General features: G+C 45.1%; 1 protein-coding gene across 1 annotated transcript in view; it reads right to left on the minus strand.

Moving 5' to 3' along the window:
- The window catches only part of LOC130537297 (uncharacterized), a 253,319-nt gene that overhangs the window by 107,238 nt on the left and 124,795 nt on the right, over positions 1 to 21,286 (minus strand). The window contains 1 exon segment of the mRNA XM_057053982.1: positions 9,970 to 10,071. Within this exon segment, the coding sequence (XP_056909962.1) occupies positions 9,970 to 10,071 (102 nt within the window).

Raw genomic sequence — 21,286 nt, forward strand, 5'->3', positions numbered from 1 at the left:
CCAGAGAGTCACAGCTGATCTCTGATAAACTGCAGTCACTCAATCTGAAAAATGCAGGATGAGGTTATACGGTGCGGGTCTGCATGTTATCTGCGTCAGAACTAAACCTACGTTAGTTCTTAGTTGGGTCAGACCTGAATTCACGATATTACAAGGAATTCTTTTAATGTGGTGCATCACAGCAGTGTTGAGAACAGCCTCACTTCACCATCTTAGCAGCTGGTATATAGGTAGAAAAATGAAGACTGACCTGAGCCTCTCCAGTTTACAGTTTGGACTCTCCAGTCCAGAACAGAGCCGCTTCACTCCTGAATCCTGCAGCTGGTTCCAACTCAGGTCCAGTTTTCTGAGATGGGAGGGACTGGACCTCAGCGCCGAGGCCAGAGAGCCACAGCTGATCTCTGATAAACTGCAGCGCTCTAATCTAAATAAAGAAGGGAAACTTTTATAAGGTTATAAGTGAAACCAGTATTAATCTGAAAGGTTAATCAAAGGCATGATCTGTAAATATTTAATTTAGTTACAGGTTAAAAAAATGATAGTAATATGTAATTACCACAATTCCAACCTCTCAGGTTTGCACTGTTCCAAGGAGAATCTATATTGTTCTGGCCCTCACTCTTCCCAGGTTCTCCACCTCTTTCCCTCCCATCTCATCATGGAGATCCATCTCACCTGTGGCTCATCTTTAAAGGCACAACCTGTCTTAGATGACTTCCTGTCTCCCTCACCATCTCCCTCCTCGTTGGCTGGTGTCTACCAGGCACCCTCACCTAGTTTTGTCTAATTTTGGTTACCATCTGTGGGCTTTTTCATTGTCCTCAAATCAATTTATCATGAATAAGTGGTCCCCGTGTGGCCCTCCCTCCTGAAGGAACTGGGCACAACACACACACTCAGAAAGTGTGAGGACCCTCGGATGGACTAATGGACATTTTTGAGAATGGTGTTTACCTCAGAGTTTCCAGTCGGCAGTTTGGAAAGTGGCGAAAACCACAGAGCAGCTTCACTCCTGAATCCTTCAGCTGGTTCCAACTCAAGTTCAGTTCTCTGAGATGGGAGGGATTGGACCTCAGCGCCGAGGCCAGAGAGCCACAGCTGATCTCTGATAAACTGCAGTAGTTTAATCTGAAAAATGCAGGATGAGGTTATACGGTGCAGGTCTGCATGTTATCTGCGTCAGTACTAAACCTACGTTAGTTCTTAGTTGGGTCAGACCTGAATTCACGATATTACAAGGAATGTTTTTAATGTGGTGCATCACAGCAGTGTTGAGAACAGCCTCACTTCACCATCTTAGCAGCTGGTATATAGGTAGAAAAGTGAAGACTGACCTGAGCCTCTCCAGTTTACAGTTTGGACTCTCCAGTTCAGAACAGAGCCGCTTCACTCCTGAATCCTGCAACATGTTGTGGCTCAGGTCCAGAACCCTCAGATGGGAGAGGTTGGACTTCAGAGCTGAGGCCACAGAATCACAGCTGGTCTCTGATAACCTGCAGCTACTTAGGCTAAATTAACAATTATTTTGAGAGAAGACAAATAAAAATCAACATGTACCAGAGCAAAACACAGCTTACAAGCAATAAACCTCTGGTCCTGCACCGGCTTATCTGCCGTATGTTCCTATTTTGGGTTCTTTCAGGGCGGTTGGACAAGATCTACAGCGTATGTAAAGTGTGTGTAGGTCAAAATACCTTCCAAGTTTGTAAGACCACATTTCTCAATAGCACTCAACTCTTGTCAGGAGTTGGGACAAAGCGACCCACTCCTGATAGCTTGTGGGCGATGCTGCAGCGACCCTGCAATCCCTACACTCTCTGGTGAAACCAAATCAAAGGTTTTAGACACTGCTGGATGCTGGAAGGGGGGCTATAGTCTGGACGCATCGTTCCCCTGACTGTACATTTCTCCAACAATGATTGGCAGCTGGTGTCACTTGTTCTCCAGATGAGAGAAGGAAAGAGAGCCCCCCTACAGTGTGTTTGATTGCCCCACTGCAAGCTCAATGCTGCCAGAAAACATTGCAGGAGCATCAATTCCCCTCAGGGCATCAACAAGGACCTCAGGAAAAGGTGCAGCTGCGACCTACTAGAGACAAGCACACTGAGCTGAGATTCAAAGCCCTCTCCTCCCAAGAGAAGAGCTTGTTTGTTGGAGGCTCTTCTGGGCGATACCTGGTGCCACAGCTCCAGCTCAGCCCATCTCTGGAGCTGAGGTGGAGCTTAGCAAGTTTCATGGTTCTCCACCACTTCCTCTCGCTGAGGACCTTCTCAGCTGGTGGTTTCTGCTCCACCTTCCAAGTTGAGCAGGTGTTACTTCTGCATTCCTGCCACCAGTGTCTCTGCAGAAAGAGTCTTCTCTACTGTTTTATATTAGATTGTAGAAAATTAGGATTTTTGGCTGATGTCTTAGATGTTGTTGACTAAGAGCAGGTTTTTCTTTAATAACATAGAGAGATTCGATGAGAAGAGCAAATGTATTATTTAATGAGCTACTTCCACTACTATTATAGACACATACTTCCATATTGTCTTAGATTGCAAGCTGCATTTATTGCATCGTTCATAGAAAGTCATATTTGTGAGGAGAAAAACTCAAATAAGGTCATTTTCTGTAATGACCATTACAAAAGAAGGAGGTGATGAACAAACAGATTTATCTAAAAATGTGTGAAAACTTATGGATGGAAACCTTTTTAAAATGGTTGCATTGTGTAGAATCAGTGTAGAATCAACTTGTTGACTTCTGATTTGGACTCCAATGGAAGTGAGGTGCAACAATTGTGGATGCTGAAAGCTTCAGATCTTCATGTAGGTTTCTGTGGTTGGACTGACCTGCTGCCCCTTTAAGAGGGAGGCAGGTTTGGGCTTCTGGCTGGAATGAAGCCACCTAAGATGAGAATGACTGCAGGCTTTCGGTAACAAGGTTTAACAGGGGGCTCACTTCACACTTGGGCTTTTCTCTTTTTTGGGATGGCTTTTCTCAGGAGAGAAGGGGCATGGCACACTGCAGCAGCTTTCTTTTTGGGTTTGCTAGTTTTCCTTCTGATCTTTAAAAGACAGGAAGAACCATTTTTGATTGGTCTGAATGTTTGGGCGGTTTTGTGGCCAGCCTAAAATAAAACAAGACAAATCTACAACTGATACTTCCTTTCTAGTCATTGATGACCATCCTCACATGGGACAGATTTCCACAACCAATTTAATACTGCAAATCTGTCCTGTGTGGTCTTTTTTCTGAGAACTGTAACACTACGTTTATAACAAAGATCAAACATGGAAACAGTTATTGTCTAACTAGTTACACCTGGGAAAGTACTGGATCATCTCTGACTGACCTGAGAGTCTCCAGCTCACAGAGAGGATCCTGGAGAGCACCACAGAGCACCTTCACTCCTGGATCCTTCAGCTGGTTCCAACTCAGGTCCAGAACCCTCAGATGGGAGGGATTGGACCTCAGCGCCGAGGCCAGAGAGCCACAGCTGATCTCTGACAAACGTCGGGATATTTGATCCCATAGCTTTTTGTAATTTTGTTTAGCGCCCTTAGTCTTTTGTGATTTTGATTTCTTTGATTTTTCCGTAGGTGTGCGTCTGCAATCCAGATGTCTGGTGAGTCAGTGTGTTCCCAGCTGGGTTGTTTTCAACCCTTCCTTCGGGGCACTATTTTTTTTGTATGTTTTAATTTGCCTTTTTGGGAGTAACTCCAGGGGGAGGTACGCTAGTCAAAGAGTGGACTTAAGATAAAGTCCTCTCTTATGACGTTAAGCGCTTAAAGGCGCCTTCCATTGGTACGCTCTGAAGAGTTAGATAGGTGAGTTAGTTTCCTGGTTAGGCAGTCAGGACCAGACTCTCTGACACCCTGTGTCTTGGGGTGGTTGCAGTGCAGTCTCTCGGATTTTGTTTGATTTTGTTAATGCTAATTTTGGAGGCATTTGGCACGCCGCACGCGTTTTTACGCACCAGATTTTGCATGGTTTTTGGCTTCTTTCTGATCTACATTGTACATTTCTGCTTGAATTCTCCATTAACCGAAGTTTTTTGGTGTTACAGGATGGCGTCTGTTGAAGATTTTTGTAAGAATCCTACGAAGGATAGTTTGTTACGCTGCACTAAAGAGCAGCTAATTAGTATTGCGGAACATTATTCTGTAACTATTACTAGTGACGATAAAAAGCTTAAGGCAGTATTGTTGGAGAAAGTAGAAAAGGGCTTGATCGATAAAAATAGTATTGCTAAAGCTGAAAGTGTCGGCTCCCCGTCAAATTTGCCCCAATCGCCAACTGCAGAACTTTCGTTTAAAATGCAGGAGTATAATTTGGAAGATCGCAAATTGCAGCTCCATACAGCACAACTTAGAGCAGACCGTGAGGCTATGGCTCTTCGAGAAAGAGAACTCGAAAAAGAGGTGCGTTTATGGCAATTAGAGGTGGATAAAGAAATCGAATTAAGGAAATTGGAACAACAAGAAAGAGAGAATCAGAAAAAGATGGAGTTCCAACGCGAGCGTGAGGAGCGAGAATTTAATTTGAGAAAACTTGAGTTGCAATATTCGGCTAAATACTCTGCCATTAATGTCTCTCCAATTCGTCCTCCAAGCTCTCCTCCTCTGTCTACGGCCTGGCAGGAATGACAGCGTGTCCCTTTCGTTGCCTCTGCGTTACCAGAGTTGCCTCAAGACGCACCACATAACCTCCCGTCATCTGATTCACCTGCTCCACCTTTCGACGTGAGCCGAAATATTCGCATGGTTCCACCATTCAGCGAGCGCGAGGTTGAGAAGTATTTCGCCCACTTTGAACGTGTCGCTTTAACTTTAAAATGGCCAGTCGGCGTTTGGACCCTGCTATTGCAATGTGTGTTAACGGGAAAGGCACAAGCTGTTTATTCAGCTCTTACTGTTGACCAGAGTGCAGACTATAGTATTGTTAAAACTGCTATATTAAACGCATACGAACTTGTACCAGAAGCCTACAGACAAAGATTTCGAGGTCTTAAGAAAAATGACAAGTTGACTTATATGGAGTTTGCGAGAGAGAAAGAAAATGCCTTCGATAGGTGGCTCACTTCTTTACGAGTACAGTCAATGGCTCAACTTCGAGAAGTTGTTCTGCTGGAGGAGTTTAAAAATTGTGTGCCAGAGTCGGTCGCGACTTATATTCATGACCAGAAAGTTACCACGTTGGCACAGGCCGCTGTTTGTGCTGACGAATTCACGCTCACTCATAAAACAGTCTTCACTCGTCGGGCACCATTTCAGTTTTCTAGTCCTAAACGCAGCTGGCGAAATTCTAAGCCGAACAGACCCTCGTCTCCCACCAATGAGAAAAGAGAATGTTTTTACTGTCATGAGTCGGGTCATTTAATCGCTGTTTGTCCTGTGCTGCAAAGAAAAAATCAGTCTCCTAAACGCCAGCCAAATAAAAACACATTTCTAAATCTGAAAATGAAGAGAAAAGCAGAAAATGTAAAGAAATTTAGAAAAGACCAACAGAGGCCTCCTGACCTGAGCGTCTCCAGTCGGCAGTTTGGATGCATCATTGCAGAAGACAGTAACTTTACTCCGGCATCTGTCAGGCTTTGGTTCCAGCTTAAGATCAGCTCCCGTAGATGAGAAGGGTTTGACGTCATTGCTGAGGCCACAACTTCCCAATCACTCTTTGAAAGAAGGCGACCAGGCAGTCTGTTGTGTATGAAACAAAAATAGTGAGTCAAACTTTGGGATTTCTCATCAACTTATCTGAGAATCTACCTCAACACAAATGTAGCTCATTTCCTGGAAAAGCTAAATTCAACACCGTAGAGCAACAGCTTGAACGACCATCAGATCTGAAATGCAACTGAATTATTCTCAACATTTGTCTTATTTTAGAACAGCTCATAATTACTCAATATTTAAAATGATTGTAGCAAATGGGTTAAAGAAACGTGCATCTTTTTATCTGTCTATCGGCTCTTTGGATATTTTGCATTTCATCCAATTTGTACGATGGTGCGTCAAGTCTTAATTCAGCGATCCGATCGATGACATCAGAGTCTCTGGTTGCATCGATTGCCCTCAGCTTCTGTTCTATCTGCCTGTTTCCCTTCAAATCATTTTCACTGCACCTTTTGTTGCTAGTGATGAAGTTGCCACCTAACGGGTGTGGAAAGGCTCAAACAACTTTGTGGGTCACATAAAGGCTCCTAACGGAACCGCCACAAAGACCTAAAACACCCATTTAAACCAACGAGGCCGGCTGTTTTTACGTTGAACAAATGAAGCAAAACAGTCACGAGTCATTAGTTAAAATGTGTTTTTCTGTCGTTAGAATACGATGTATACAAACAAACAAAAGTTATTTAATGACATGACAGTAATTTCATGATAGTCAGTTAACTTGTGGCTCCTATTATTCCTGCCTTATGTTGGTTTGTCTGGATTGACCTTTGAACTTATATCCAGCCAGTGTTGAACATTTCTGGATGAATTGTTGTTTTTTTTTAATTTATGGACGCTGCAATGGAGATAAAGAATTGAAGGAATGACCACTGGAGGGGGTATTGCTACCTGACATGATCCACTCGCTTGATTTAAACGCCGATGTCCGGCCCCAGAAATCTTTACTTACTCGACCTTCCTGCAGTTCCTCACAGCTGGAATCAGGCGACGTCGTCCCTCCTCTGAGGTGTTGTACTGCTGCAGGTCCAGCTCATCCAAAACCTCCTCTGACATCTGCAGCAGGTCGGCCAGAGCTGAACAGTGGATCGCTGACAGTCTCCTCAATGATTTCTTCCCTGACTTTAGGAACTCTTGGATCTCCTGATGGACTGACTGATCCTTCATCTCCATCAGACAGTGGAAGATGTTGATGCTTCTGTCTGGGGAGATTCCATCACTGTTCGCCTCCTTCAGGTTGTTGAGGACCTTCTGGATGGTTTCTGGGTGGTTCTCCATCTGATCCAACAGTCCACCCAAGATCCTCTGATTGGACTCCAGAGAGAGACCATGAAGGAAGCGAACAAACAAGTCCAGGTGGCCATTTACACTTTCAAGAGATTTCATGAGTGCTCTCCTGAGGAAGTCATCAAGTGATGTGATTGGTTCAGAATATTCTAGGAACTTATTTATAACCACTGTGTCTTTCCTGGTGTAACGGTGGAACATGTAGACGGCAGCCAGAAACTCCTGAACGCTCAGATGAACAAAGCAGTAGACTGATTTCTGGAAGATCACACTCTCCTTGAAGATCTCTGTACAAACTCCTGAGTACACCGACACCTCGGAGACGTCCAGTCCACATCGCTCCAGGTCTTCTGAGTAGAACATGATGTTTCCTTTCTCCAGTTGTTCAAACGCCAGCCGACCCAACTTCAGAAGGAGATCTTTATCAGCCTCAGTCAGTTCCTCTGGTCTCTGCTTTCCTCCATACTTCTGCTTCTTCCTCTTTATCTGAACCCTCAGGAAGTGTGAGTAGAGGTCAGTCAGGGTTTGGGGCAGCTCTCCTCTCTGGTCTCTGGTCATCATGTCCTCCAGAACTATAGCAGTGATCCAGCAGAAAACTGGGATCAGACACATGATGTGGAGGCTCCTGGAGGCCTTGATGTGTGAGATGATTCTCTTGGACAGATCTTCATCACTGAACCTCCTCCTGAAGTACTCCTCCTTCTGGGAGTCAGTGAAGCCTCGTACTTCTGTGATCCTGTCAACACACGAGGGAGGAATCTGATAGGCTGCTGCAGGTCTGGAGGTGATCCAGATGAGAGCTGAGGGAAGCAGGTTCCCCTGGATGAGGTTCACCAGGAGCACGCCAACTGACGATACTTGTGTGACATCAGAGATGACCTGATGGTTGTTGAAACCCAGTGAAAATCTGCTTTCATCCAGGCCATCAAAGATGAACAGAAGTTTCCAGACAGTCAGATCTTCTGCTCTGATCTTCTGTAATGTTGGATGGAAAACATGAAGCAGTGAGAGAAGACTGTGCTGCTCATCTCTGATCAAGTTCAGCTCCCTGCATGAGAGCGGAAGCACCAGACCGATGTCTTGGTTCTCCAAACCTTCTGCCCAGTCCAGACTGAACTTCTGCACTGAGAAGGTTTTTCCAACGCCGGCGACACCGTTGGTCAGAACCACTCTGATGTGTCTCTGTTGCTCAGATAAGACTTTGAAGATGTCCTGACACTTGATTACAGTGTCCTGGATGTTCTTCTTGGAGGTTCTCTCAAGCTGTCTCACCTCATGTTGTGTGTCCACCTCCTCACTTTGTCCCTCAGTGATGTAGAGCTCAGTGTAGATCTTGTTCAGCAGGGTTCCACTTCGTGCTTCATGAGTTCCTTCAGTCACATGTTCACATCTTCTCTTCAGACTCATCTTATGTCCTTCTATCACCTCCTGCAGTTCACCACCCTCTGAAACAAACAATCTTTTAAATCCTTTTACAATTGTCATCTACAGCAGTAACACAGATGTCCTCAACTGGAAAACATTCTGTCATGTTTGAATGATAGAAGCAACAGTCGGGTAATGACCCATCTCACTGTCAGTTTGAAATGTTATGTCTTCTTATGGACACCTATTCTTTTATTTCATTGGGTTTCAATCTAATTTAGTCTATAACAACCATTTCCATGTCTTCCAAGAGTTTGCTTGGACTAAACAGCTGGTAAAAGCTGGATGATATTTAGAAAAACACATCAAACCTTCTCCAAACACATCATACTCAGCAGACCCATTGTCCTGTAAAGGTCACCTGCCTTCAACTCTTTAACACTTTCCAGAACTAAATGACTAAATGTTGCTGAATACTGTCTAAGCATTTAGGAAGGTCTGAAGAGGGTCCAGGGGTTCCAGTGGAACCAAACAAGAGCTCTCTGGATCTTCTCTTGCACATTGTAAATACACAAGTTGTTCCTTTATTCCGACCCAAAAGTATCTTATTAATACAAATGTAGGAGCTTACGTGAGACGCTGTGGTTCAGGTCGGCGGTCTGCAGTTCAGTTCTCCGTTTCTTTTCACCCTCGGGACAGGAGGAATCTCCAATGGAAGCAGACCGTTTCTGACACCTGTCAAAAATGGGAATAGTGGTTATACATGTCTACTGGGCGTTAGCAACGCCTAAGAAAGGCTGCGTTCACTTCTACTTTCAGTTTGCTCTGACAGTTGAAGATTGAATGAACACTGAGCAAAAAATAGAAAGTTATTTACAGTCTAACAAGCTCGTTTAGTTGGAGAAAAGTGTATTTGATCTAAGTGTTTAGTGGCTTTTCTTCATTGTGAATTTATGTTAAAAATAAAAGTGCCAAATCAGGAATATAAACTCATAGAATAGAACAAAAGTTCTCCATTTATGCTCCAAATACAGTCGTCTGGTCTCTGAAACTGATCATTAAATAGCACAGAGGTCACGCGTATTCAAAAGCTTATTTCAACCATTTAGAAATGACTGATATTGCTGTCTATGGGTTTAGTAGAACCAGGAGCCTCATAAATAGACTTTTTAATGAATTTTCATGACATGTGGTGGAACAGTGTGGCAGAACAAGCTGCACAGACCTGCCATGTCTTACCCATCCGTATCTAAATGGAGAGCTGTAGCACTCTGCAATGATGGATATTGTTGGGAAACTTTAAAATATATGCCTAGGAATTTTAGTGAGATGATGTTAACCCACGTAGGAGAAATGACCAGTTAAAAACAGAAGCAATTTTCAGTATTAAAAGATTTACCACACTAAAATTAACATGGGAGTTAATGGGAGCGAACGCCTGACATGTTGGTGCACCGTTTCATTTTAAGGACCTGATGAATTTCATTTTTCACGATAGTGGAGGCTAATACCCACAAAATGATGTTTTGTATGGTTGTGAAATGTTCTAAGGCAGAGTTATGTGGTTCAGAAAACCTTACTTTAAAGGTGAGCCTTGAGGTCTGATACCAAAGTTTAAAGGGTGCCACACAAACACATCATCACGCTTTAGTTTTCTTACATTTTATCTGAACTTCTGAAGTTTATTCCTCCACCTTTGGACCGGTCACTCTTCAGGGACACCCTGCTGGGCACTGTGGACTCTGCTCTGTCCTCGTCCATCCTGAGGAAACATCGGAAATAGTGATGAGCCTGTGATGAAGGTAAATAATCTGTAGAGGTTGTAGTTAAATAATCCCAATTCACTGCATTTTTATCAAACAGGAACATTTCTAATCCATTCTGAATAACAACTGAATCAATAAATCAATGATGTCTCTGTATCATTTTCATGTTTTCAGAGTTTAAGCTGCTTTTTTTAACTGCTCCCTGCAGTGAGAAAAGAACTGGCACCTTTTCCAGCCCCTCATCCTGCAGCACTGAATGTTCTCTAAAGTTCTTTCCAGAGCAAACGTCTCTGCACTTGCAGCAACATGTTGTAGTCATGGATCCGTGAGGAGAACCGGATACAGGAAACGCCCCGACTTTGATGCCAAAAACCCAACTGGTGGCCAACGGTGGTCCGGCAACGACGGGGACGCTGGTCCATCGGGCCCACAACACTGGTTTTCCACAGGCCAACATGGTGAAAGGACTGTCTTCAGCTCAGCCACTAAATTATCTGGTGCTACATAAACATACTAGTCAGGGCTTTTTAACTCCCCTCCTTTGTTCCCCTCTTCAATTATTTCTATGATCCAAGTCCTCAAAGATCACTGCTGTATTTAAAGTAGATGAAAGAAATGACACCCACTGCTGCATTTCTTTCACAGTGGTTCCACAACATAGAACAATAAACCACTGGGAGAAAACGTGCAACATGAACCCAAAATCCTGTTGGTGTCCTGTGATCCTGTGTGGATTTAGTTATTTAGTTTATTGTCTTAAATTGGTCCGGCTGAGAGATGCTAAGTTGCACACGATTAGATGTTGTTTGACAGGTAATATCAAAATATCCAGCTGTAACCTGGACTGTTGAACAGCTCTAATAACTCTAAGAGCTTTTCACCTGTCACAAAAAAGTTTTAAAATGTTGTTAATACCTGTTAAGACTCTCTAACAACGTTAACAGCATGATACTCACTTTACACTCACCTTGTCGCTCTTCCTGCTTCGTCTGAACAGAATACTTTCACTTTTAAAACCTAATCAACAGCTTCATGGCGTATATATTACTACCATTAAAGCATTCTGGGAGGGTTTAAAGTTCTTTTAGGATCAGTAGCAAAGAGCAGAAAAATAAACTAAACTTCACTTAGAAAGACGATTAGACTATAACTAAAGCCAGACTATGAGAAAGACCTCTTCATTTATAATGCATAATGATGTTTTGAAAATGATGTTTTAAAACTAAATATGAAGTCTCATTGATTCAAATCTTGATTTTATCTCCAAACACAACTGTCAATTGTTTTCAATAATGCTCTTCGTTTCCACTCACCTTGTCGGTCTTCAGTCTTCCTGCTTAGTCTGAAAGGAATACTTTTAAAAACTGGTTTGTTGGGTTCCCAGTTTCTGGGACCGTTGTTGCTGGTGTCTACCTGCAGGGGGCGTGGAGGAGCCGCTCATCAGCCACAGTGGCCCCGCAGACACACGTATTCCAGGCTGCTGTGCTGAAGGGCTGTTTTCAGTAGCAATAGAGCCAGAGTGTGCCTGCTCCATATGAACCCCCCCAGGCCGTGCTTTCCTCCTGGCTGAGCCATAATCAGCTCTGGATGGACTGGTTCACGCTTGGACTGAGTCAAGATTTGATAGCTTGACTGATTCTTACCGTTTTTGATCAAACCCCCATCTGCTGATTCCAGGAGATCTTTAAAGGATCTCAGAGCTTCAGATTTATGAAGCCTGCTCAGCCCCCGGCAGCGCTGATGAAACCATTTCATTCCTTCAAAAAAGCAGAACATGAAGCTCCAGAAAAGGTTTTTGGATCAAGTTTCCAACAGAACGAGGACAAGTGGGTAAAAGCGCCACTTTAAAGCCTCCAGGCCTCAGAAAACATCCACCTTTAGGATGCCTGACTTTAGAGGATCGTCGGTTCGCTCCGAGCACAAGAACAAACATGTTTAACCTCAGTCCAAGAACATCTGACCTGAAATGATCAAAAAGCTTCAGCGTAAAAAGATGGTGGAGAGAAAGCTGCTGGGAGGTTCTCAGAAGAGAAGTGGCATTAAAGCCAGCTGGAAGAGTCCAGCCTGCTTCCTGCTCCTCCAAACAGGCGTCTCCACACCAACACTGAGGAACACGGGCTTCTGTTCTTCCTTCTTCTCTCCCTCTGCTGCTCCTCCTGGACTCCAGGGCTGCAGAAATATGCTGCTTTTACAAGTCTTTAAAATCTGTCAAGCATCATGAATCTTATTTATTTAACCAGGTTGAATAATGGTGGAGAATGGTGTCCGAAAATCGTCTTTATTTTAAAGTGAACAAGAACAGTTCGGTCCGCGTTCACAGAGAGGCGGAGAGACCTCGAGAGAGTCCAAAACAAGTCCGCTAGGAAAACTCTCAAAAATAGTCAAGCCACAGAAGTCAGGGTTTGGGGATGAGGCCGAAAACACTCCGCCGCTGGCAGACGGGAGTTCTGTCCTTAAATCTAACGGGAGATTGAAGAGAGACCGCACCTGTTCCCAACAGAACCTGTTTAAAACGGGACCAGTAAAGATGCCCGGCATGACCATGACCACGGGGAGAGAGAGGGGGGGGGGCAGAGACAGGCAGTAACGCCGCTGCCCCCCGATTCACCTGGAAACCACAAAAACCCCAGCAGCTTGGACCCAATATGGCAGCGTGTTCCTCAAAAACGCTCCTCAAACTCTCCCCACAGCTTCATTGCTAAACAGGATTTGGGGTTTTTTTGTCCGTGCTAAATGGAAAGTGTTTGTCCTTTGGTGGTCCAACAGGACCACGATTTGGATGGATGGATGATTTGATGTTATTGAGAATAAAAACAGCTGAAAATGGAAGCAGAGATGTTTCAGAGCACCAGAGTTCAGAAAGAGTTTCTAATCAAACACCGCCTGTTGGGAATGATGAATGGATGAATTTTTATTTAATTTAGACTAATTTAGACTAATTTTAACATCCTTTATGCCAGTTCCATAGAGCGTGCGCGCACACACACAATAGCAAAGATGATATCCAAACAACAAATAAATGGGAGTCAAAAGAAATCATTTAAAGCTCATATGTCAGAGTCAAGGTCGAGGGTTTTCTATGGCCCCCGGGATGATATTGATTTATTATTAGAACCGGCCCACAGGCCGCAGTTGTTTTACACAGGCCAATACTACATTTCCCACAATGCAACGGTGACAGTCTGAGCGGGAGGTGGCTTCATTCAATTATTTATCAGTAGTCATTAGCATAACAGCAAAAGTTAACTTTCAGATACCCATAAAATGGCAAAACTGAAGGTGGACACTGAGAACCGGGGGTTCAAACAAGGTGGGAGTGGGAGCACATGTTCACGGAGGCAGCTGGGGAACCTGGGTGTCTTCTGAGTGGAGAAAGGGTGGCGGTAATGAAAGAATATCATCTGAGACGGCATCATGAAGCTAAACATGTGGACAAAGACAAGAATATGGACATGGAACAAAAGCTACAGAAGGTTGAGGAGTTAAAACCAGGCCTCAAATCTGGACAGGCTCTGTTCAGAAAAGCCAAATCTCAAAGCGAGGCTGCTGTCAAGGCCAGTTTGATTCTGGCAGAAGAGATCGCTCAATCAGCCCGGCCATTTCCAGAGGGGGATTCCATCAAACACTGCATGCTTAAAGTTTGTGAGCAAGTTTGCCCAGACAAAAGGCAACTCTTTTGAAACGGGAGCCTGAGCAGAAACACCATTGTTGTCCCTCAATCTAAAAGAGCAGCTGGAGAAAAAGGGGAAAGATTTCATGGCATCTTCCCTGGCTGTGGATGAGAGCAGCGACATTAGAGGGGACTCCAGCCTCAACGTGACAGAGGAGTTCCTGGCGTTACGTCCTGTGCACGGCACAACCACAGGACAGGATTTGTATGAAGAGGTGTCAAGATGTGGAAATGAGATGGAGCTGCCTCGGGAAAAACTGGTGGGTTGGACAACAGACGGAGCACCTGCCATGTGTGGACACAGGAGTGGACTGGTGGCCAAGATACAGGAGAAGATGCAGGAGGAAAACGTTACGGCTGAACTGACAGCTCATCATTGCATCATACACCTGGAATCGTTGTGTGCTGAAGCCCTGAACATGGAACATGGAATGTTCACCATCACGCACGCAGGGAACTTTATCAGAGCCAAAGGTTTAATTCAGCGCCAGTTCAAGGCATTTCTGAGCCAGTGGCAAATGCAGAGTGGTGATTTGCCCCCTCACACTGAGGTGCGATGGCTAAGCCAGGGAAAGGTGCTGCACAGATGTTTCCAGCTTCCTGAGGAGATCGGATGTTCTTGGACAGCAAAGGGAAAGACACGACTCAACTCCCAGACCAAAGGTTCTTGTGTGAAACGGCTTTTCTGTGGGACATTCCGAGTCATCTGAATGCAATGAAGCTGCAGCTGCAGGGTCGGGGTGGTGTCCCCTCTGATATGTACAGTACAGTGAAGGCCTTTAGAACCAAACGCACTCTGTGGGAGGCACAGATGCACAAAGGAAACTTGAGCCACTTTCCCAGCTGCCAGACCCTGAAAGAGAAGCTCTCTACCAGCGTGTTCCCGAGCACAGTTTGCTGATTAAATGAGTGTTCTCGCCGCTGACTTCCCACGCCGAGTCACTGACTTAAAAGCACCAAAAAGCAGGTTTGAACTGCTCAGCCGTCCCTTTGAGGTTGAGGTGGAAAGCTCAGCACCAAAGCTCCAAATGGAGGTGATTGAGCTCCAATGCAGTGATGCCCTGAAGGCAACACATGGGGCAGTGGGTGCTGCGGAGTTTGCCCGTTTCCTCCCCGACACACATCCAGGCTGCTCCAACGTTGCCTGTGTTGGGCAGCACAGACCTGCGGGAACAACTGCTTTCTTTGATGAAGCTGAACAAAACATCACACAGAAGTGGACTTCCTGCTGAACACCTTCACTCAATTGTGAGGAGTTCCTCAGCTCAGAGCCGGACCCCCAACATCGATGAACTCGTCCAAAAGATGAGACACCACCAAGTATCAGCCTCAAACAAGTGAACATTAAGCTGCAATAACACATTTACAATTATTACTCAGCTCAAGTTTAAAAGTTAAAGGTAAATATTTTTCACTGCACATGTGCCTTTTCCTTGAAGAAAGTGTTGTTTTTGCTTAATAGATTTTTGCACTTTATGTTATTGTATTTCAATCCAATTATGTTCTAAAAATATTTCAGTTGAGTGAATGATAGAAAATTGCTGTTATAATTTTTTTCTTTGAAGTAAATTTAGCCCACTTTTGCTAAATGAGAAATTGTACTGATGGTGCCTTGAATAATACCGCTTCATTCATTTAATGTTCATGTTATGGGGATTTTTATAGAAAGCAAATTTGTCTTTTGTGCCTCTTGAAAATTAAAAATGACTGACAGAGCCATAAGAAACTATTGCTTTATTTATCTGATCATATTGTAAAATATTTGTTAGGTTTTCAGTTGGTTCAGTTTGGTTCACTAGACCAGGGGTCACCAACACGTTGCGCCCGCTACAGACGGGGCTCCCGCTGTGAGCGGCCGACTACAGACGGGGCTCCCGCTGTGAGCGGCCGACTACAGACGGGGCTCCCGCTGTGAGCGGCCCACTACAGACGGGGCTCCTGTCTGTAGACCTCATGTGCCAGAGTGATGGGCTTTGAGCACGTGATGACTCCTGTGGTGAAGATCATCAACAGCATCCGCTCCAGAGCGAAACAGCTCAGAACATTCAAGGTTCTGTTGGAGGTGCTGCCAACTGAATATGGTGACCTGCTGCTACACACAGAAATCTGGTGGCTCAGCAGGGGACGGATTTTGCTTCCTTTTTTGTCACTTTTGAGTGAAATAAAAGAGTTCATGCAGTCCAGAGGGGAAGACGCCGCGCTGCTGGATTGATTGATTGAGTACTTTATTGATCCCTTTAGGGGGTGTCCATCAGGGAAATTAGCATCTCCAAAAAAACGTACAGCACTGTACAAAATTACCCACCACCATTAAACCTATTAAAGATAATAAAAATAGAATCAAATAAGAAATAAAATAGAATCAATTAAAAATAGAATTTAAATATAAAATATAAAACTATAAAAATTTAAATAAATGAATAGATGGATGAATGAATGAACTGAATGAATGGATGTCCCAGTATTATGTTATTGCAGTGTTGTTCCAGTCCTGTTGGCCCTCCTCCCCCCCAGTGAGGAGTTGAACAGCCTGATGGCTCGGGGGATGAATGAGTTCCCCAGTCTGTTGGTCCTGAACTTGGGGAGGCGCAGCCTCTGGCTGATCAGGCTTCTCTGGCTGTGGATGACAGTGTGCAGAGGGTGGCGGACATTGTCCACGATGCTCCGCAGCTTGTCAATAGTTCTCCTCTCTGCCACTGTCGCCAGAGGTTTCAGCTTCATCCCCACCACCGAGCTGGCCCGCCTGATCAGCTTCTCCAGCCTGGAGAGCTCCGCTTTTGTCACACTCCCCCCCCAGCACACCACAGCGTAGGACAGGATGCTGGCGACCACAGACTGGTAGAACATCCAGAGGAGTTTCCTGCAGATGTTGAAGGATCTGAGTCTCCTCAGGAAGTACATCCTGCTCTGGGTCTTCTTGTACAGCTGCCTCGTGTTGCTTGTCCAGTCCAGCCTGTTGTCCAGCCACAGCCCAAGATATTTGTAGGTCTGCACGCCCTCCACCTCCTCCGTTCCTATCTGAACTGGTCTAGGTCTTGGTCGGTCCCTCCCAAAGTCAATGACCAGTTCTTTAGTTTTGGAGGTGTTGAGCTGCAGGCCGTTGTTGTGGCACCAGGCAACAAAGTCCCTCACCAGGCACCGGTACTCCTCCTCTTGGTCGTCTCTGATACATCCAACGATGGCTGTGTCATCTGCAAACTTCTGGATATGACACATTTCAGAGTTGTAACAGAAGTCCGAGGTGTACAGAGTGAAGAGGATGGGGGACAGCACAGTCCCCTGTGGAGCCCTGTCACGTTCCAGTCTAGGGTATGGAATTGTGAACCAGGGAAAAGTGAAGGTGGCACGAGGAATAACGCCAGAACAATAAGTGAAATATAGATTTAATGGCAAAAGTGCGGGGTAATACAAAAATAAGTGAGCACTTAAAGTATAGAGGTCTTATCAATGGTTAAAGGCACGTTGCATGGCAAACATTCCAAAAGTAGACGAAAGTGGCTTCTCCACAGAAGCAGGCGAACTGCAGCCGACGGGCTGCGTGTCACAAAAACGAAGTGGGAACTGGTAGCGCTGACGTGGCGAGTCACGGAATAGAACGAAAACGGAGCAAGAAGGATTCGTTGGGTGGCACCCCAGGGTTTTTAAAAGGACGCCAATCACGAACGAGCCAATCACAGACCATGGCGCAGCACCTATTGAAACAGAGAAACACAAAACACGGGGGCAGGACAAAGCGGAACCAAATGCGCAAAGGTGCACAGAGCGCAGAGTAAAAGCAAACTAAACCACATAACTGGGATCGTAACACCCCCACCACCAAAAATCAACATATAATGTTGATCAACAAGTGTTCTCTAATCAGTATCTCTTAGCGTGACAAAGCATCAGCTAGAACATTTTCTTTTCCTCTCTTATACCTTATCTCCAGGTTGAATCCTTGCAGATATAAGGACCAACGCATGAGACGCTGATTTGAATTTTTCATCCTGGATAGGAACAGCAAAGGGTTATGGTCAGTGAAAACAACGACAGGCTTAGATGTGGAACCCACATACACCTCAAAATGTTGGAGTGCAAACAGTAAAGCTAAAGCCTCCTTCTCAATTGTGCTGTAGTTAAGCTGGTGCTTCAAAAACTTCTTCGAAAAATAACAAACGGGGTGATTAGTCCCACTAGTATCTTCCTGCAGAAGGACAGCACCTGCACCAATGCCGCTGGCATCAACCTCTAATTTGAAAGGCACATCAAAATTTGGAGACGCCAGTACGGGTGCACTACAAAGCAGTGCTTTAGCGTTCTGGAAAGCAGAGTCGCAATCGACTGACCAAACGAACGAGCAAGATTTCTTAAGCAGATTCGTTAGCGGTAGTATTACATCAGAAAAGTTGCGGCAGAAGCTACGATAATAGCCAATCATTCCTAGGAATCTACGAAGCTCTCGTCTACCAGACGGAATGGGGAAGTCCACGATAGCGGATACTTTAGCTTCCACTGGGCGCACTTGGCCTTGGCCAACCTGTTTCCCCAAATAGGTTACGGTTGCTTTGGCGAATTCACATTTAGCTAGGTTGAGGGTCAGAGACGCATCTCTCAAGCGCGTGAAAACCAAGCGAATGTTATCAATATGCTCAGACCAGGAGGATGAGTAAATGACCACATCATCCAAGTACGACTCGCAGTTTGGGACACCAGCGAGAACTTTATTCATAAGCCGTTGGAAGCTTGACGGGGCATTTTTAAGACCAAACGCCATAACCTTGTATTGTGCAAAGTTGTCAGGTGTAACGAAGGCAGAAATTTCGGAGGCTCTGGGCATTAATCCCACTTGCCAATAGCCCTTGAGAAGATCTAACTTCGTAACGAAGCGGGCGGAGCCAACACGGTCGACGCAATCCTCCATACGAGGTAAGGGGAAAGAGTCGGTTTTCGTTGCAGCATTTACTTTTCTGTAGTCTGTACAGAATCGAAACGTGCCATCTGGTTTGGGAACCAGGAGACACGGCGAACTCCACGCGCTAGCACTGGCCTCGGCCAGTCCATGATTGAGAAGATAGGCTACCTCTGATTGCATAATTGCTCTTTTAGTCGGATTGACACGATATGGGTGCTGTTTTATTGGTGCCTGGTCACCTACATCAATGTCGTGGCGAAGTACACTGGTCAATGACGGAACGTCGGAAAACAAACCTGGAAACTCATTAATCAAGGCACATATATCATTAGACTGTTTTCCACTTAAGTGCGACAAATTATTTCTCAGTTCACGAAGCATTTCTGAATTTGGAAGCCTAGCAGAGGAGACTGGGACATCACGCAGGTTTAGGTCATCCTCCTCCGGAGAATAGACAGGTGGCGCTGTTACAACACTGGTGACGGCCACAGGGGTGATCTCTGCAGAGGCAACCTCGCGAGGCACATAGGCCTTAAGCATGTCAATGTGGCACAACGGGTTTTTCGTTTTCGGTCAGGTGTCCTAATAACGTAGTTAGTCTCGCTCAGTTTAGACAAAACTTCGTAGGGACCCGAAAACTTTGCCTGTAACGCAGACCCCAATACTGGCAAAAGCACTAAAACTTTGTCACCAGCACTGAACGAACGTGCCTTGCAATGCCGGTCAAAGCGAGTTTTCATTTTGTCTTGAGCGGTGGCTAGGTTTACTCTAGCGATCTCACAGGCCTTATGTAAACGCTCTCGAAAAGAACTCACATAATCCAAAACATGAATATTCCTATCGGCTATATCAGCCTCACATTGTTCACGAAGCAATCTCAATGGACCGCGCACCGTGTGTCCAAAAACTAGGTCAGCCGGGCTAAAACCTAGAGATTCTTGAACTGTCTCCCTAATAGCAAACAAAAGTAGAGGGAGGCCATCATCCCAGTCTTTCTCAGAATCGAGACAGTAAATACGAAGGAGAGACTTCAGACACTGATGCGCTCTTTCCAAAGCTCCCTGAGACTCAGGATGATAAGCACTCGACACCTCATGTTTAACCTTGAGCACTTTCAACACTTGGCGAAACAACCTTGACAAAAAATTAGACCCCTGGTCCGTTTGGACCACTTTTGGCAAGCCAAACGTGCAAAAGAAAGAAAGTAGCGCTTTTACTATAGGCTTTGCCTTAAGAGACCTTAAAGGAACTGCCTCCGGATATCGTGATGCTGCACACATTAAAGTTAACATATAATGATGTCCGGCTTTCGTTTTAGGCAGCGGGCCTGCACAATCCAATATTATGCGCTCGAATGGTTCTCCAAATACCGGAATCGGTTTAAGCGGTGCAGGTGGAATCTTTTGGTTGGGCTTTCCCGCTATTTGGCACTTATGACATGACCTGCAGTATTTGACCACATCTGACTTCAAGCCAGGCCAAAAGAAATACTTTAATATCCGGTGATATGTTTTAGTAATGCCCATGTGTCCAGCAAAGTCATGATCGTGCCCCAATGAAAGAACATGTAAGCGGTATTTAGCGGGAACAACTAATTGATTTACAGTATTCCAGCCCAAATCTGCAAAAACGGGTGGAATCCATTTCCGCTTTAATAAACCATCCTCCCAAAAATAGTCAGTCAACTTAATTTCAGTTGCCATATTTTTAGTAGCAGCAACACGGCATTTAGCGAGAGAAGGGTCGCTTTCTTGCTCCCTTCTAATCAGCGCTTTGTCAACGGGCAGCAACAGGTCGAGGTGCGCGTTTTCAGCACCATCAAGTGTGGACAGCCACGGAGCGTCTGCTGCCTGTGACCGCGGGCTGGAGGGGGACTGGAATGGATCGTCGGAAATCAAACAACTGTCAGACAAATCAATCACATCCTTAAACTTTCGAGCCTGAGCTCTTGTCACCACGCACGCGGGGAACACATTTTTAAACTCAGGGTCCTCGTTAGTATTCTGTAAGGGAGTAGAGAGCACTTCAGGTATCGGAATCACTTTTCCGCCAGCCAAATCGTTCCCCAATAAGAATTCAACCCCTGTCACAGGAAGCTGTGCCCGAACAGCAACCTTCACAGGACCGCTCACTAAATCGGTGTCCAGGTAAATCTTGTGCAAGGGAACTTGTGTTATCCCCAACCCGATCCCTGTAAGTAAAACATCGGAGCCACAATATGTTCGATCAGAAAACGGAAGGGCAGACTCGAGAATACAGCTAATTGCGGCCCCAGTGTCCCGAAGAATAGAGACGGACTTCCCATCTCCACCGCTAGCAGTTAAAGAGACTTTTCCCTTCAAGATAAACGGATCATACACGGGGTCAATATCATGATTTAACTCATCAGCGCTGGCAGTCCGCACAAATCCAACACTCTTAGGCTGGCGCTTAGGAGACTGATTTTTTCTTTGCAGCACAGGACAAACAGCGATTAAATGACCCGACTCATGACAGTAAAAGCATTCTCTTTTCTCATTGGTGGGAGACGAGGGTCTGTTCGGCTTAGAATTTCGCCAGCTGCGTTTAGGACTAGAAAACTGAAATGGTGCCCGACGAGTGAAGACTGTTTTATGAGTGAGCGTGAATTCGTCAGCACAAACAGCGGCCT

Source organism: Takifugu flavidus, chromosome 14 (genome assembly GCF_003711565.1).
Source record: "Takifugu flavidus isolate HTHZ2018 chromosome 14, ASM371156v2, whole genome shotgun sequence".
Taxonomy (NCBI): domain Eukaryota; kingdom Metazoa; phylum Chordata; class Actinopteri; order Tetraodontiformes; family Tetraodontidae; genus Takifugu; species Takifugu flavidus.